Raw genomic sequence first — 18519 nt, forward strand, 5'->3', positions numbered from 1 at the left:
CAGCTCCGTGAAAGACCCATGCTTCTTCTTAAAACTGCATGTCTGTAAGACCAGTCACCACGGGCTGTTAACCTAGAGCTGAATCTTTGGATATACCTCAGAGTAAATTAATGTAAAAACAAGAAGGAGTTAAGGTAAAAGTTTGAGTTGTCCTTTAAAAAAAAACAAACAACAAAAAAACATTCTGAAGACTGTTCTCTCCTTTCAGCTTTCTACATTGCTGGACCTTGTAGGCTTCTGCTGTGAGCAAACACCGGAAGTCTTGGCACTCTACTACGATGAACTTGCCAATTTGATTGAGAAGCAGAAGGGAAATTTGGACCTGCAGCTCCTGGTATGTTGCAGAGTTTTTTGAATTTAATCACTTAAATGTATTCTTCAAAAGCAGGATGTTTTTCAAACATGAGCAGGACAAAATCATTTTGAGGATTTCACTCCAGTCTGAGAACTGTTTTTGTCTGAGGCATGCCTAAGGTTCCTGTAAGAGATACAAAATCCTTTCACCTCTTTCTGGTTTTGTTTGTTTGTTTTTGTTTTCTTGTGTTTTTTTTTGTTGTTGTTTTGATTGTGGTAAATTCCTCGTTATGCTTTAACAGCTTCCTTTATGTGAACTTTCATGTAACAGCAGGAGGAGGGGAAGCCTTTTAAAGGAAATGAAATGACATTTTGGAGTAGGCTTTTGAAATCCCTAGATAAAGGTAGAACTTGAAAGAACCTTAAACTTTGTATTGAAATTGGCTTCTAGTCAAAAAGCTAAGGCTGTCTGATATCTAAGAACTTGTAGGAGCCACAGTGAAGATTTATGGTAATAGGAAGAGGTTTGTGAAGGCCAATGCTCTTTCTTCTTGCTGGAGATGTTTTTACATGTGTGCTGTGCCAGCCAGGGGACTAGGAAATCATTCTGGGGCCCAGGAGAGCATGAAAGCTGTTGTGGAATTGATCGTTCGTGGTGCCATAAAGAGACCTTTGCTCTTGTGGAGAAGCAGAACTGTGTTTTAGAACAGGGGAAGATGATCAGGGGACTGTGAGCTGCTGACAGTCACCCTAAACAGCCTTGCACCTAGAGCTGGAAAAGCCACTCTCATGAGATCCAGCTGAGGGTTCCACAGAGGAAAAGCAAAGGATGGAGAGTTTCTCCCTTTTCCTAGCAAGGGTGATGACTCAGTTCTTCCAACATTTGTGCAGACATTTTTTGGTCTTTTCATTGTCTGTCCGGTCTCTGTCACACCTGTTGCCTTATTTCTCCCTTAACTGTTGCTACCCATGTAAGCACCTGAAGTATGTGGGATACATTATGTGAAATAAAATGTTGCCAGCTCTTTATAGCCATTTCATCCTGACCTTGGGTTCTCAGGACAGGCAACTTCCCATGGCCCTTCCAGCCAGCTGCTCTGCCTCTCTGCAGCAGTGGGGAGCTGTTAGACGAGCCCACATCGAAAGAGCAGGGAAGAAATTGATTGTGCATGCTTGGTAATGTTTCCTGGCTGTCTCTCTAAAGTTAGGCTTTAGCTCTCCTTGCAGGCGGTAGTTTCACTGCGGTGATTGTTCCAGGGTGTTTTTGCTTGGCCTTATCTTTTGCATTTTCCACTGCTGCTGTCTCAGCTTTCTTTGCTGAGCCCATTTGTTGAGCAGCTTTTTCCTTTCTTAACAGGAGGAGTTTGGGAAGAGTCTGGTGGAGGACTTTCCCAGTGACTTTGTGGTGGATCTCAGCCCCACAGTGACCGGGTATGCTGAGCACAGGCTAAGTATTTGTAACGTTTCTGTCACTGACAACTTTGTCAGTGTGGTGATCCTTTTAACTGAGTTTGTCTGCCTTTCCTTGCAGTTCGTTCTTGTTCCCGGTGAAGTCCTTGTATAATCTCGATGAAGATGAAAGTCAGGGAGCAATTGCTATTAACCTCTTACCTTTGGTGTCACAGAGTGAGCTTGGCAGGGTCACTGATGGAATGAATAACCCAAGTAAGAGGTACTGTGGCGCTTACCTTTGCAATCATTCTACATTTAAAGGAATTGTATTTTCATTTCGTGTCCAGCCCTGCCTGCCCAAGTGCTTGATTAGGAGCTGGACATCAGATTTACCAGTTTCCAGTGTTCGTTTCCTTCCCTTGCTGGTAGACATGGGTCAGATAGGTCTAGAGGCATAAGCACGTGCTGGGGAACTGGCAGTCTGTTCTGGCTCAGACTGTTTAGGTGATGTTGAGTAAGTCATATTGCATCTACCTTGTTTCCCATCTATCATCTGAGAATCATAGCTCTTTATTCCAGCATCATTGTGATATTGAAGGCCGTACCAAGATGGATAGGCAACTCCATCCATTTGGGCAAAATTCATATTTTGAGCGTTGAGTCTCAAAGGGAGTCAGCAAGTAGTTAGTGTGTGTCAAGAGTACACAATTGGTTCTCACCCTTCAGTTGCACTTTGACAACATGGACTTCTGCTTCACAGCAAAACCACAAACATGCCACCACAAGTAAAATTTGTATGAGAAACAAAGGCTTTGTCCTTAGAGAATAAAACAGGAAGCATGCAGGAAATAAAACATCTTATTAAACAATGGGACATCAAAGTTAAAAATAATAAAAGTTGTTTTTTTTTTTTTTCTAACGATCAGCTTTATGTCTTGCATAATTTAGGGTCAGAAGATTTTGTTGAGATTGTATTTGTGCTTAAAAAATACATGATTACTTTATACCAAATAAAAAGAAATATAGCTACCTTATATGCATTGATGGGAAAAAAATGTGTTAATTTTCCTCACTTACAATGTGAGCAGTAGCATGCTAGAAAACATTCAGGGAGGTTTCTCTAGTGCTCACAGCTGTCTTTTGCACAAATTCTTGTAGTTCCTCCTGAACTATTCGACTTTGATTTCTGCCTGAAATAAATCTGACCCCATTTTTGTTCAGTACAGCAGGTTTTCTGCCCTTAAGTTTTCCCAGAAAATTGATGATCACCGATGTATTTATTAACCATATGATGCATTTCTGCTTTGTGTTGCTATGACTCTCGAGAAGCAAAATAGAAGAAGGTAGAGGCAAGGTGGCGTGGGGAGGACATAGGACACAAGAGGAAAGTGATGAGCATTCTGGAGGTATATAAAACATAGGACCCACTTAATTTCTCTCTCTCTTTTTTCTTTTCCCCAGGGTAGTGTCACCAATATGTCTATCACCCTCTTTCCGACTGCTCAGGCTCTACACTGGAGAGCAAAACAATGGAAGCCTGGAGGAGATTGATGCCTTATTAGGTATGGAAAGTAAATCTTTTACAGAGCCCCTCTGGCTGACTTGTTCCTGTCCCAGATCTGCAAAGCCTTCCTGCAGCTGTGGGAAGAGTTGTGTAGTTTATGATGGAGGCTGAGATGCTCTGTTGCCCACAAGTGGAAGGGAGGCAGGGGAGACAGTCACTTTCTCTGGGAAGTGACTGATGGTGTTTACTCCAAATAGTCATTGGAATCGAGAATACAGGCTTTCAGAAGAGTCATTGTCCATGCAAAAAGCAAAGCATAGGTAGCAAACACAGTCCAAGGTGTTCTCTACCTACCCTGTCTCAGGTTGCCCCCTGTACCTGACTGATCTGGAAGTTGAAGGGAAGATAGACTCTCTTTCCAAGCAGGAACGGGAATTTCTGTGCTCACTTCTCTTCTATGCGCTCAACTGGTTTCGTGAGGTGAGTAGAGCCTTGTCTGCATGTTTTGGAGTGGAACTGAGGAGCGGCACTTAAAAACACAAACCCCAGGCTTCAGGGGTGCAATTGTTGAGGAAGAGTCTTGCCTCTTGGAAATGTTCTCCAGCAAGGTGTTGGTGATCTCTCCGTTTCTTCTCTTCATTACCATTTATGCTTTATCCTGATTCTAGTAACAACTCTGCTTTCTTGGCTAAGAACTCGACCTGTAGCTGCTGTGCTGTTGCTTTTCAGATTGCATTTTCTTATGGGCTTCTGAAGAGCTTTGTTCATGCAGTCTGGATTTGGTCATTCAGGCCACTTGTGCTCACTGTTGTGTGCTTATTTGGGACTTGTGGATGTTATTCAGAAAAGAAAAAGTAAAAATGGATGCAGATCTCCCTAATTCACAGTGAGTTTGTTTTGTGTCTCTAGGTTGTAAATGCTTTCTGCCAGCAACAGGACGCTGAGATGAAGGGGAAGGTTTTGACTCGAATACAGAACATCACAGAGCTGCAGAATGTGCTAGGAAAATGCTTGGCAGGTGCGTATGAAAACATTTGCATGTTCTGGGCCTGCACCAGCTGTGAAGTGAAAGGTATTGGTTTAAACATCAAAGAAGGAATTGTATGGTAATATATGCTGCATTATTACAGTGACCTAAGAATCTGCCTGAGTATAGAGGAGGAAGCCAGCTTCTCTCCAAAAGATACAGTGTGATTCTCCAGCATTCAGGTTGTACCAAGCCGTTGAGGCCTGTTACGAGCATCAGCTGACCTGGCCCATGAATTCCTGCTGTCTGGCAGCTGGAACCCAGTGCAGGAACCTGGTGGTCCCTGTCCCAGGCCAATGAGCACAGTCACAGAAACTGACAGATGACAACAGTTAAGACAGCACCTATGCATAGGACTCACATAAAACATAAGTAAAGACAGCCGAGTCCCCTTCTTGCTCTTCAGCTGCTTGAGACACTTTTGAGTCACAAGCACAGATGCATTTGCGGATCCCCAAGTACTGGCACAGCCCCTCTGTCTGTCTAATACTCCTGCCCAGATTCTGGGCCCTATAAACTGCTCCACAGGTCTCCTACTAACCACCCAGTCCAGCTTGCTGCTCCTTACTACCCGGCAGACACACACACTCAGATACATACTCATCCCACAAGCACTTCACGCTTGTAGGTCTGCCAAATCCCAGCATGGACCATCCACCCAGCTGATAGCCCTTCCTGGACCCAGGGCCTCCTACTTGCTGGCTAGTCTGTCTTTGAAGTTGGACAAGAAATTGCAGACGCACACCCCAATGCATGCCAATTTGGGGGAAGATGCAAATGCTCGCCCCTGCTCTGTCCCAGCAGCCAGCACCAGGCACGTGGGCTGTGACCCGTGGTCCTGCTCCAGCTGCTGGTGCTGAGTCCCTCACTTGCTCCACTCATGCCGATGCCCTCTAACATCTGGTTCTCAGCACACACAAACGCTGTTCCTGCCCCAGTGGCTGGTAGCCGAGACCCCCACCCACACCAGGAGCTGACAGTGAGGACCCACTTGCTGCAATTGCTGGCACCAAATCCACTCACACCGCTCACCCCAGTAGCTGGTGCTCTGGCCACAAAGTCCACGGGACCTGTCGAGATGCTTCCAAGAGCTATTGGCCCTGCAGCTACTGAAGTTGAGACCTTCACTCACTCCAGATACCGGCACCAAAGGCCAAGGGCTCCTAAATGCCCAGTCTGATTCTAGTTGCCGGCCCAGCATTTACTCACACAGGTCTGGCCAGTGGTTTGCATTTTGTCCTTTGCATGCACGCACTCACAGGATAAGAGAAGTGAGATTACATTGAAATGAAGCTAAGAAAGGATTTAATACGAAGATAGGACAGACTGTGGGGGTCAGGTGAAGGGCTCAGTCATGCAAATGTACTGATTGGCAATGTTGTACTCATGTCCAGTCCTTTTATACCTGTTTCTATCTATTCCCCTCTTCATTCCTCCCCATCCCCTTTGCTTGCATGCACATTCCTTCATCAGTTTGCATAGTTCCACCACCACTCCTACTCTCCTGGAATATCACAAGTCCTCGAGTTCCTCTTTTTCATCCCGTTTTATCAGTTTCAAAGTCCAGCTGTCTCTCCTTATAGCTTTGATGGGAATTTCTTATTGACCATCAATTGGGAAGTGGAGACTTCTGGTCTTTGTCTACCAGGTTTGTGTTTGTCCTTGTTTATGGGCTTCCCCTATTACTTATACTCATTTTTGCATTGAAAAGGTCCTCAATCAGATAACCTTAATAAAGAATACTTTATCACCTTCCACCTACCCTTCCACAAGCTATCCATTACAAGCTTCGTTTTTAAACCAGTGGATCAACATCAATTCTAAATAAAGAGCCTCTTCAACACCTTTCTATTGAACCAAGAGAACTACAGGGACAGCAAGGAAAGGGCTCAGATGTGCTAGAGCAGCCCTTTTCCGCTTCACTTACATTCATCAAGGTCCAAAGACAGCCAAGCTCTTGTTATTCTCCCTTTCTGGAGGAGTGCCAAGAGCTGTTATTCTGGTGCAGCATGGCAATACAAAAAGGTTGACCGGAGCTAAATGTGCCTGAGCATAAGAGCAGAGGGATGTTCACAGGGATGGGGAAACGGGGTACTTCCTCTAGACATGCATCTTGCCTCTGTTTTCTCATTCAGGAGCTGAACTAACCAAAGTTCTGCATTTTGACTCTTTCAGCAACCCCTGGCTATGTCCCACCACCAGCTACTTTTGATTCTGAAGCCATGGAGGGAGTACCATCCGTTAACGGTGTTGGTCCCATGAGAAAAAAAAATGGTAACAAGTTTATAACATTTAAGGAAGCAGATGTGATGTTGGGTTTGATTGGCAAGTTGCACTGCAGTCAGTAGCGCTTGGGTGATGCATAAAGCACAGAATTTCTGGTATGGCCTATCTAGCTTGAAATCTAACCCAATCAACTCCTAGTGCAGATGGAGGTGTAAAAATATCCTACTCCAAACAGCTGCTGGATAGTCTGTTTTTTTGGGGAAGCTATGCTTAGCATATAACTATTGAAAATTCATTGAAATGAATTCCCCAGATCCCCTTTAGATCTCTTTTCATTGATGGAAATTCTGTTGGCAAGCTGTCAGTCCTTTGGCACAGTGGCCAGCAGTTCTGAAGTGTTCCGCTTGAATTGCTTTTGGACCTTGTGTGAATGTTACCTGGCCCTGGTGACTTACTGGATGTCTGTTTGATCTAGTACGTTGTTTAGGATTACTTGAAATGGAGTTTCTTTGGTCTCACGAGATGCTACACAGTGTGTCAGGTTTGAGAGTCTCCCCACCTTTGTCAGCAGTGAAGCCCATTGCAAGGAATTCATCGAGTTACTCTACTATTGGCATAGCGTCCCTGCCAGCCCCTTCTGGAGTTGTTTGTCTTACTGTCATTTTCCATGTCCTCTGTTTTTCTCAGTGAAACAGCAACACTAATTTTGGTTCAAGTTTTTTTTTTTAAAGATAATGACCCACCATTTTTTTGCAGTCACAGCATAACATTTTTAAAGTACAGTAAGAAAAGTGAGAGTTACTTTAATGTCTTACTTTGATTTTATAAAATAGAAGCTGGCTGGAGGGAGAGCCCCAAATGCTTTTGACTCTCTTTCTGACTATGATCCTGGCTGCAGGTGACATGCAACCTGTGTATATTCCATGCTTTCTTAGGGCTGATTAAAGTACAGCCTGAGCTATTTCCCTGCCTTATAGCCTCAACAGTGTTGAGCACGGTGCAGCTTTTATTTCTAAAGTTGCTTTTCTCTTTAAGGAAGGAAGAAAAAGTCTGATGGCAGCAAAGCCAGCTTTGCAGACCGTTCTCAAGCAGATGAAAGCTCCGAGGGAAACCAGCCTGATAATGAGCTCTCTGAGCTGGAGAAGGTAGGAATATACCCCTGGGGACTTGCAAGAAAGGGAGACAAATGAAAATGACTTAGAAAAAGAAACAAAATTTTTGAATTACTAAAATAATCAGGCAACTACCATTTCTAGACTGATCAGAAATTGTGAGATAAATCTGGAAAATACAGACCCTTGTAAGGATCATATTTCCCACTGTCTCCAGTCTGCTTCAGTCACGTGCTCATTTTTCATATTTTCTTTGAGGTGTTTGATCAATGTATTCATCATAAGGCATATTAAAAATTATCCATTTTCATCCCATGTTAAGAGCTAGTTCCCAAACCTATCAGCTAATGAATTGTTGGATTATGTTTCTTGTTCTTTGAAGCAAGGTCTTAAAGTATTGTCATCATGTTGAGAATGCAAGGTCTGTGCTGGCTGAAGGAGCAAAGCCAGAGGAGCGTGCCTGGTTTTGGGCTCAGCATCCCAGGTGCTGAGATCTTATAAGAATTCCACAAGGCACCACTTCTACCTCTGTTACTAACAAATGTTATTCAGAGCCTATTTTATCCATTTCTGTGCAGCAAATACGTTTTTCCTACCTCCCTGGTTCTGTACAGGTATGATAACTGAGTCAAGTCTGATAATAAAGAGAGCAATAGAGGGCAACCCTGCAGAGAGAGACTTGGGGTTTCTGGTGGACACAAGGCTCAGCATGAGCCAGCAGCGTGTGCTCGTCCTGGGCTGCATCAAAAGAGGTGTGACCAGGTGAAGGGAGGGGATTGTGCCCCTCTGCTCTGCCCCTGTGCGGCCTCACCCCTGCTGCATCCAAGGATGATTAGAGGACTTGAGCACCTCTCCTGGAGAGGGGGCTGGGGGAGCTGGGCACATTCAGCCTGGAGAAGAGAAGGCTTCGGAGAGACCTCGTTGTGGTCTTTTAATGCTTAAAGGGGTCTTATAAAAAGGATAGAGAAGGACTCTTACTCGATTAGATAATGATAGGATAAGAGGGAATAGTCTTAAACTAAAAGAGGATGGATTTAGATTAGACATTAGGAGGAAATTCTTCACTGTAATGGTAGTGAGGCACTGGCACAGGCTGCCCAGAGAAGCTGTGGATGCCCCATCCCTGGAGGTGTTCGAGGCCAAGCTGGATGGGGCCTTGGTCAACCTGATCTAGTGGGTGGCGTCTCTGCCTATGGCAGAGGGGTTGGAGTTAGATGATCTTTAAGGTCCCTTCCAAGACAAGCCATTCTATGAATAATGTCACTTATGTTACAACAAATAAACAAAGTCTCAGATAGTTTGGGGAATTAATATAACTAAACTTTCTTAGCTAAACAGAGTACAGGTCCCAGACTAATCCATAGATGCCATGCCTTATCCAGGACAACAGAATACAGAAATCCTGGTGTGAGCCACATATAACATACATTGGGTCACACGACAGGGCTGCATGGAATGAAACTCTAAGAATGTATAGATATGATTAAAAGCAAGATAGCATCTCATGGCTTACCGTCCTGGTAGTTATCAAAGACAAAAACATTTGCCTTCCCCTTTTATGGTGCTTATGGGACACTGTCTTTTACCAAGTCCAGAATGAGTTTCATGATGGCCATTGATTCATGGAAAGACGATAGCAAGGATTGTTCTGGTTTCCTAGATATTTTTTTTTCCAGAAAGCTTTTAGTGACTTGTACGGTACAAAATGGAAATGATTCTGATTCTGCGTGCCCATCTGTGTATTAGCTACTGTGAATTCTTCTTAGTCTTGTTTCAGCCTGGCATGAAATATAAAAGACTGTGTAAAAGAAACAGCATTATTTGAGCTAGTAAGTCTTACAGTTTTACAGGTTGCAAGCTGAATTCTGCCATTTACTTTTCAGACTGCTGCTGAGAGAGAGGCAGGGAACCCTCTGGCACAGCTGCAGAGTTATCGCCCCTACTTCCGAGAACTAGACCTGGAGGTGTTCACTGTACTCCACTGCGGGCTGCTGACAAAGTCTATCCTGGACACAGAGATGCATACAGAGGTGAGTGGAGCAGCACAAAAACATCCAGGTATGACTTTGTGTTATGTATTGCCTCTCTCTGAGGCCTTGTTTCCTTCTGATCCATTGAAATGGGTGGAAGATTGATCCAGGTCTGTGAGCTAGGTACCAGGAGAGAATCTGTCTGCAAAGAAAATGAAGTACCTCAGGGCACTGAGATAAAAAGGACTTTCCTTCTATATTAGACATGAAGTACAGCAACAATATTTTTTTTTAAAAAAAAAAGGTAATTTTAATATTGCATATAAGGGAAAAAGATACAGTGTAACGTGTGCATTTAACAGAAAGCAAGAGGCTTTAATACTGAACACTGCTCAGCTGCAGGATGTGGTGGCCTATCTATTACAGAGAACCTATGGCATTACAGTCCACGTTGCAAAAGCCAAATGTCTCAAGTTATCAGCAGATGAATCTGTGTAAGGGGAGGTTCAGGTTGGGTGTTAGGAAAAGATTCTTCACTGAGAGGGTAGTTGAGCACTGGAACAGGCTCCCCAAGGAAGTGGTTATGGCACCAAGCTTGTTGGAGTCCAAGAAGTGTTTGGACAATGCTCTCAGGCACGTGGTTTGATTTGTAAGTAGTCCTTTGTCGAGCCAGAAGTTGGACTCGATGTTCCTTGTGGGTCCCCTCCAGCTCAGGATATCCTATGATTCTAGACGGAAAACTGGGCTCAAATGTGGGATTAGTGTCATGGATGTGCCCTCCCTGGACAGGGTCCTGTTTACCATCTGGGAGCTTCTATAAAACTGCATTACTATGGATATGGAAAGCAGAAATGCTAAATTTTATTATGCTCTTTATAGGCAGGCTGAGTCCACCTGGAGTCTAATTTTGTTGTACAACAGTAGGATTAATAAACTATGAGAAGGGCACAGTAGGCTGGAGTGTGGCCTGGCCTGCTCCACGGACAGCTATCTCTGTGTGTACTGAGTGCAGGACAGTTGGAAGACTGTGTGACAAATCTCCTGGCATATGTGGCAGTATTTCAAATTACGTCTTGGCTATTACTCAGTTGGTGATTTTTGTGATTCTTTGGACTCAAACCTCTTTTTATCCCTAGGATGCCAGTGGTATTTTGAACTTCAATGCATAAATTGGTTCTCTGTCAGTACTTGGGTGTTACTGGTGCCTGTTCCACCAGAGCACCAGGTTCACTTCATGCTTTGAGTAAGCAGAACCAATGTCCCGTAACTGCAAGAGGGAGACAAAACCCTGGCATCTACCAAACTGGTCACTGGCTGAGGTTAACTAAGCCAGGAGTTGTAAGTGGAAATGGAGGAGGTGAAGCTGAGCTTCAGGGCACCTACAACTAGGTCCTGAGTCCAGGAATTGACTGTCCTTCCTTGTAATTACAGGCTAGTGAAATTGTGCAGCTGGGGCCTGCTGAACTCTACTTCCTCCTGGAGGACCTGTGCTGGAAGCTGGAACATGTGCTGACTCCAGGCTCCACAAGGAGAGTGCCCTTCTTAAAGGCATGTACAGCAGTAGCTAATGGTGCAAGGCCTGTGCCAAGCAGAGCATGTCAGTGACTTCCACGCTTATCCTGAATGGATAAATGCTTTTCAGAATTATTTTCACTTAACAGCTAAATGTCCCAACTGTGTGTCAGAGCAGCATTTGTCCTTTCAAAAGAGATTTCTGTACCACTTCTCTGTCTAAGGGGACAAGACGTAGCTCAGGTTAGGCAGACAGAAGCTGTTGGACTCAGTTTTCTGTTGTTTTTTTGTTTGTTTTTGTTGTTTGTTTGTTTGTTTTTAGTCTTTAGAACAGCACCTTGAGTGTAGCGACTCCTTGGTTTCCTGGCTGATGACTTCAGGAAGAAAGTAAATGCATGTGGCCCATTGCATTAAACTATTAGAAATTCACTACACCAGTGTTCCTCTTCTTTCTCTTTCTACCTATCTTAATTCCCATGTACAGAGACTGCCTTCTCTTAGTGTTTGAGTAAAACATGATGACCTAGATGTCACATCAGTTTTGTTCTCTCCATCAAATGTTATCCACTTGTCTGAGTTGGTGCTGGTTGTTCGGCAGAAGCCATTTTTTTTATTCAGTGCCCCTTCCTGGCAGAGTATATGACATCAGGAATTGCACTGCTCTAAAGTAATCTAAGTTATTCTCAAGTACCTCACACAAAATTATTCTCAAGTAAGACTGATGAAGTGACTTTAAACTTTTGGGTTTGCTGCAGGAAAGAGGCTACAAGGATATTGGCTTTACCCACCTGCGTCAGAGATCCCCTAAGGAAGTTGCTGTGTGTGTAGTCAAGCTACTAAAGCCACTGTGTAATCACATGGAGAACATGCACAATTACTTCCAGGTCAGTGGGCAGCAATTTTGACTCAAAAAAATCATCAGGTTTCGTTGCCTCTCGAAGTATTTTTGGTTTTGTTTGTGGGGGAAAAGAGAGTGGTTTTGGTGTCTTGAGCGGTTTTTTTTTTGTTGTTTTTTTTTAAACATGGAATTTATAGAAATGGATTGTTGTGTCGTTGTCTTTCCTTGGAATGGCATGTAATGAATGATTTGTTCTGTATTAAAGGCAGTTACACAAAATCAGGGTGTGGTAGACGAACCAGGAGTGAACATCCAGGAGCACCAGATGATGTCCTCTTGTTACCAACAGCTGCTACTAACTTTTCGCTTGCTATTTGCTTGGTGAGTTCAAGCAAAAGAGTATATAATTGCATAAATAAACAAGGTCTCTTTACTGCTTCCTTTTCTTCTTCCCTTCCCTTAAAGCGTTTGTACCCAGCACATGGCCTGTTAGTCATGCAGAACAACACACTGCACACATGCACACAACACACTGGAGACATTTAAACACTTCGTAGTTATGTCAACCTTTGTTGTCAACCCTGAACTAAACCAGTAGGTGATTAACAGTGAATGCAGGGTAGTCTGAAGCATAGAACTGGCCAGAATTCAGTGTGTTAAGTCTGAAGCATAGAACTGGCCAGAATTCAGTGTGTTAATCTGTGTGGTTTCGGCTTAAGACCAACATAACAGGCATACTCTCACACCTGGCTGTGCAACTCTCATTCTGCCTAAGGATCTTGGAATTTCTTACCCCTAAGTCCCCTTGTCTCAGGCTAATTTGTCATTGCCTGAATCCTGAGCAATAAAAGACTTTCTTTTGTCAATGAATAGGATGAATGTGTGTTTCATTAACGAAAAGCCTATGCTGCTCATGTACTTGAACTGGATTCATAAATACCAAACTCAATGCATGTGCAGTATGGATTTAACCTCTGCATCTGCTAATATAATTCTGAATACCATCATAGAAGTTTTTTTTTGAATCCTAATTTAGATCTGTATGTAGAAAGCACTTTACCTTTGTTGTACTTCAAAAACATCAGTAACTGTAAAAAGAGTATGAAAGGCAGTAGCAGAACGCAAATAACTGTGACTTTGGCACTTTAAATGCTCAGTTATTAAAGTTATATTCTCTTTAATATTTAGCAGAATTTTCTACTTTCCTTTCTCTCTTCCATTGCCCTGGCAGTCGCAGGGAAAAAGATGGTGTATTCGAACCAAGCTTGCTGTTAAAATTGTGGGTTTTTTTTGTGTGTGTGCCCTATAACTTTCATATTGCTGGGCTCTTCTTGCATATCAGCTTCTTTATTTTTCTTGTTGCAAACATATGCCCAGATATGCTTTTGTATCTGATATCTCTCCTCTTTATAGTCTGATGATAAACTGGAATTTTTTTTCTGTCCTCAGGAATGGTTTTTCTCAGCATGAGAATGCTGACTTGCTAAGGTCAGCTCTCCAGGTAGTTGCAGACAGGCTAAAGCCAGGAGAGACGGAATTTCTTCTTCTTGAGGAGCTGATAAGGTAGGATCAATATTTCCCAAGCTTTGAAAGTGATGAATTTCAAGCAGGTTTTTTTTTGTGGGCATTATGGGTAAATGTGTGTTTGGGAGCTCTTATAGATGATACCACCTTTAAACAGGGGATTTAGCATTTAGTTGAACGATAGTGCAGTCAAAGCTAATAAAATGTTGCTACAGGATTGTAAGATGTGCATCAGTCTATGCATCTCATTTGTAAGTGAGCTATTTGAGACTAGGAGATCAGTAGGATTCACAGAAGGAATGAGTAGGTTCTGGGTAGTTAAAATGTCTGTAGGGACATGAGGCAAAAGCAGTGTATAAAGATGTTGCTAAACTTGAAGTGACTGGAGCCTGAGAAAAGTTTCTCAGTGATTGACTTTTGTTCTACTAGAGGTTGACTACCCCTTCTTCAAAGAGAATATTGCTAGAGACAAATGCCAGGCTAGACTAGGGAGACTGTGAATCTAAGCTGGTCTAATACTCCTCTTTTATTTATGTGCTTATGGGAGATTACCCTATTTACACTGTCTTTACCTTTTTTCTTTCCTGTCATTCCCCAGCGAGAGTTTCCAGTACCTACTGAATTTCCAGCAGAGCGTTCCCAGCTTCCAGTGTGCATTCATCCTCACTCAGCTCCTGATTGCCATCTCTGAGAAACCAATGGCTGGCTGGAAGAAAGAGAAAATGGGTAATGTGTGAAGAACCTCTTCTCCCAGATTAGTTTTCATGCTGTCCTTTGCCAGTAAATCTTGGGTTCTGTCTCAGGAGTGCATGTTTTTGGGGAGAGTTTTCCTCTCTCTAGCCGGGGTGAACAGTCCTAGTCTCACCGGGGTGAACAGTCCTAGCCACTAATAAAAGGAACTGAAGTAAATGTATTAGAAGCTGTTTTATATTTGTTTTACTGTGCCTCAGTCACGTGCAGAAAGGCAGACTCCAGCTCCTTTGGTTGGTGTTTTTAAAATCAGAGCCTCACAACTTTTAAGAGTTTTAAGAGTTTCTGCTGTTTAATTTTGGTATCAGTTTAACTGTTGATGATGGAGCTAACCACAGACATAATCAGATGTAACTTCCTTTAAAATAAACTGTCCGTATAGAGCTGTTACTTCAGGGTGGAGAGGGGAATGCTTATCTGTTGTTAACCCCATACAACAAATGTTCTCAGTCAATAGAACCGCCCTTCTTAGGGATTAGGACCAGCTTTGTAGGAGGGACAACATTCAAGCAGATGAGGCATAGGCATGCTTGCAGGTAATATACAAGAAAAACACTTGCTCTCGACTTGAAATTCTTTATTTCAGTGTATGACAGTCAGCGCTCTCAGCTGTACCTTGTCGTACTGAGACATCTCTAGAATTTGTCTTTCTCAGATGCTCATAGCCACTCAGAATGATAAGTTCTCATCTTTGAGAGATATGATAAATCCCATCTTTGGGATTTTACTGCTTTAAACAGGCCCACATTGAGAGAACTGCCTGCTGACCATGTCAAGCAATAATAAATTTTAACTAATAATTTCCTGTTTTAAAATATTTCTGCAAGAAAAAAACAGGTTTGTTAGTGCTTTTGATTTATGAAACCTGTAAACTTCAAACTTACCTTTTAATATTCACTATTGCAGAGCTGTAGCCAAAAAGAAAAGTCACTTGCTATTGGAATTCCATTTCTAGAAATGGGTGCCCTAAGGGTTGCATATCACCATATTTAAATAGTTGGCTCACTGTAGGAGCTACCAAAGATCTAACACTTAACATTAGCTGGAGATGGATGCCTTATGATGAGAGCAGGTATTCTGGACCAGGAACACACTGGATCTATGGATATTTTGTTATCGTGATAGGCCATAGAACAGTTTGGGTTGTAAGGGACCTTAAAGATCATTTAGTTCCAACCCCTCATCATGGGCCAGATTGCTCAAAGCCTGTCCAACCTTGCCTTGAACACTTCTAGGGATGGCAGCATCCACAACTGTTCCAGTGCCTCACCACCCTCATAGTGAAGAATTTCTTTCAAATTAGAAAGTTTAATTTAAACCTACTCTTTTTTAACTTGTGACCTTACTGCACTTAGGGAAAGTGCTTTCTGATTTACTAAAGTTCAGGCCTGATGAAGAGTAGCGATGCTGTGATCTTTTGACAAGCCATTTGGACACACGGCCTTTTTATGGAAGAAGGAAATTGTTTTAGATTCTTGGGAACCAAAACACGTCCAATTTCTTCTGTAAGTTATTCCTTATCTTTTACAGCTTTGCTGGCAAAGCAGTTCCTCTGCCGGTCCTGGGTGAAACCCAGTGGGGACCAAGAGAAGGGCAGCCAGTTCAACAGTGCGCTGCATACTCTGCTCTGGTAAGACTCAAGCCGTTGTAAGAGCATGCTGAAACACTCGATAGAAATTTTTCTAGTCGTTACTGTTGTTGCAGAGAGATGACTCCTCTCAGTCATTACCCTCATATTTTAAGGATACAATGAGTGGTAAGAAGAATTCTGTTAGTCATTGGCCATAGAAGCATGCTTGGACCTCATGTTTGCTAGACGATAGCTTGTCAGTGTACATCAACACATTACAGATATGTGTGCATACATGTATAAATATGGATGTGGACTAAAATGTCTGGTTTTGTTTTCACAAAAGTGAACACAAATCTGCTCTCACTGAAGTCAAGGAGAGCAGGACTGAGTCTTAGGTGAAATATAATCACCAAATCAAAAGATGGTGAAGGTTGGAAGGAACTTTTGGAGGTCACTTTGTTCCAACTCCCCTGCTCTGACAGGTACCCCTTAGAGCAGGCTGCCAAGGACTGAAAGAGGGTTTGTAACTTTTGGAAGAAGGGACAAGCAACTCAGGAGGGCTACAGAGCTGTTGTGAGGTTATTACAGGGAGGAAATCAGAAGAGCCAAAGCCCAACTAGAGTTCAATTTGGCCACTACAGTAAAAGACAATAAACATATTTTTATAAGTGCATAAACAAGAAAAGGAGGGCTAAGGAGAATCTCCATCCTATATTGGATGCAGGGAGAAAAAGTGATGAGAGATGAGGAAACGGCTGAGGTACTTTAATGCCTTCTTTGACTCAGACTTTATTAGTAAGACTAGTTGTTCCCAGGGTACTCAACCCGCTGAGCTGGGACGCAGAGGCAGGGAGCAGAATGAAGCCCTTATTATTCCAAGGGGAATGGTTAGCCACCTACTACACCACCTGAACACATAGAGATCTATGCGGCCATATGGGATCCACCCAAGAGTACTGAAGGAGTGCTCACCAAGCCACTTCTAATGATTTATCAGCAGCCCTAGCTATCCAGGGAGGTCTCAGTTGACTGGAGATTAGCAAACGTGATGCCTGTCTACAAGAAGGGCAGCAAGGAGGCTCTGGGGAACTGCAGGCCTGTCGATCTGACCCTGGTGCCAGAGAAGGTGATGGAACAGATCATCCTGAGTGCCCTCACGCAGCACATGCAGGACAAACCGGTGATCAGAGCCAGTCAGCATGGGTTTATGAAAGGCAGGTCCTGCCTGACTAACCTGATCTACTTCTGTGAGAGCATGACCTATTTAGTGGATGTGGGAAAGGCTGCAGACTTTGTTTACTTGAACTTTAGTAAAGCAGTTGATACTGTTTCCCACAGCCTTCTCCTCGAGAAACTGGCTGCTGGTGGCTTGGACGGCTGTACTGTTCACTAGGTAAAAAACAACTGGCTGGATGGCCAGGTCCCAAGGGTCGCTATGAATGGAGTTAAATCTGTCTGGCAGCCAGTCACAAGTGGTCTTCCCCAGGGCTCAGTACTGGGGCCAGCTTTGGTTAACATTACATACATAGCCCTGTAGTTCCCTGGGTCCTTTTTGAAGGCAGGAGTGATGCTTTTCCTCTAGTCCTCAGGCACCTCTACCAGTCACTATTGCTTTGGATTTCCTACATAAGAGTGGCATAAAAGTGAGCTTGACAATTTTAGGCCACGTGTTGCAGGTAGTTCAAGAATTTTCTGGGTTATTCTGTGTAATATTTACTGGTGAACTAAGCTTGTTTTGGATTTAGTGTCTACCTAGAGCACACAGATAACATCTTGAAAGCTATAGAAGAAATCTCCAGTGTTGGTGTTCCTGAACTGATCAACTCTGCCAAAGATGGATGTTCTTCTACATATCCTACACTGAGCAGGTAATTATATCAGTAGAGGCTTTGTATATCACAAGGTGCACAATGACTTTTTATATTCAATTATTTTATAGTCTATTATGGTTTCATGCTAGTACTGCCGTGGACACCTCTGGGCACTTCTAAACTTTTTTTTTGGCAGTCCAAAATAGGTTAGTGCATAGTTAGCTTTAAATGGATGTGGAATGTCATTGTGCATTGCCGCAATATTAACTTTATTATTTGTGAGCTGTTTCAGTTGGAGAATGAACTGCCATCCATCATCAAGTATGCTGCCTCTTTACGTGCTGCTACTGTTGTGATATAAAGCACTCTAAAAGTCACCTTCATAGACCTGGGGCAGCTCTAAGCAGTCCTGGGCTGGTATGTGGTTTGCAAAAGCTCTGTACATGGACTCAGGGTGTTCCTGCTACCAGCACAGGAATTAAGAAGCATGGCTTACCTAGGGATGGCCGAATTTCCTGCACTTCAGAACAACTAAAATCTTCTTAGATCTTTGATGGAGAGACATGCTGATGAGTCCTAGGCTCAGTCTTCTGGGATTTGCTACTAAGGAGAATGCTCAGCTGGGCAATCTTTAAGTATTCCACATTGTTCTGGGGACAAGAAGTCTGTCTAGATGCTCAGGGATGGCTTTTAATTTTGCTCTTGCTTACTCCACAGGCAGACATTCCCAGTTTTCTTCAGAGTAATGATAGCTCAGCTAGAGAGTTCAGTGAAAAGCATCCCAGCTGGGAAACCATCAGACTCAAGTGAGGTAGGAAAACAAATGCAATGGAATCTTTGAGGGGAAAAGGGCATAAGTTAAACTATACAGTATAATAAAGTTGTACAGCTTTTAAAGGAATCTACTGCTGAACATGGTCTGTGAAAAGCAGTCAGAGAGGCTCATTGATCATACAAAACTGATACACAGGAGTAGCATCCTTTTT

The 18519-nt window shown here is 43.1% G+C and overlaps 1 protein-coding gene across 1 annotated transcript in view; it reads left to right on the forward strand.

Moving 5' to 3' along the window:
* The window catches only part of FANCD2 (FA complementation group D2), a 51167-nt gene that overhangs the window by 24384 nt on the left and 8264 nt on the right, over window positions 1-18519 (forward strand). The window contains exons 20-36 of the mRNA XM_050712777.1: window positions 209-334; window positions 1652-1725; window positions 1826-1966; window positions 3148-3248; window positions 3555-3670; window positions 4100-4208; window positions 6393-6491; window positions 7479-7588; window positions 9439-9585; window positions 10957-11073; window positions 11793-11921; window positions 12141-12256; window positions 13325-13438; window positions 13998-14125; window positions 15680-15779; window positions 17468-17590; window positions 18251-18344. Of these exons, the coding sequence (XP_050568734.1) occupies window positions 209-334; window positions 1652-1725; window positions 1826-1966; window positions 3148-3248; window positions 3555-3670; window positions 4100-4208; window positions 6393-6491; window positions 7479-7588; window positions 9439-9585; window positions 10957-11073; window positions 11793-11921; window positions 12141-12256; window positions 13325-13438; window positions 13998-14125; window positions 15680-15779; window positions 17468-17590; window positions 18251-18344 (1944 nt within the window). The remainder of the gene's footprint in view (window positions 1-208; window positions 335-1651; window positions 1726-1825; window positions 1967-3147; window positions 3249-3554; window positions 3671-4099; window positions 4209-6392; window positions 6492-7478; window positions 7589-9438; window positions 9586-10956; window positions 11074-11792; window positions 11922-12140; window positions 12257-13324; window positions 13439-13997; window positions 14126-15679; window positions 15780-17467; window positions 17591-18250; window positions 18345-18519) is intronic.

The sequence above is a fragment of the Cygnus atratus genome, chromosome 10 (assembly GCF_013377495.2).
Source record: "Cygnus atratus isolate AKBS03 ecotype Queensland, Australia chromosome 10, CAtr_DNAZoo_HiC_assembly, whole genome shotgun sequence".
In the NCBI taxonomy this organism is placed as follows: domain Eukaryota; kingdom Metazoa; phylum Chordata; class Aves; order Anseriformes; family Anatidae; genus Cygnus; species Cygnus atratus.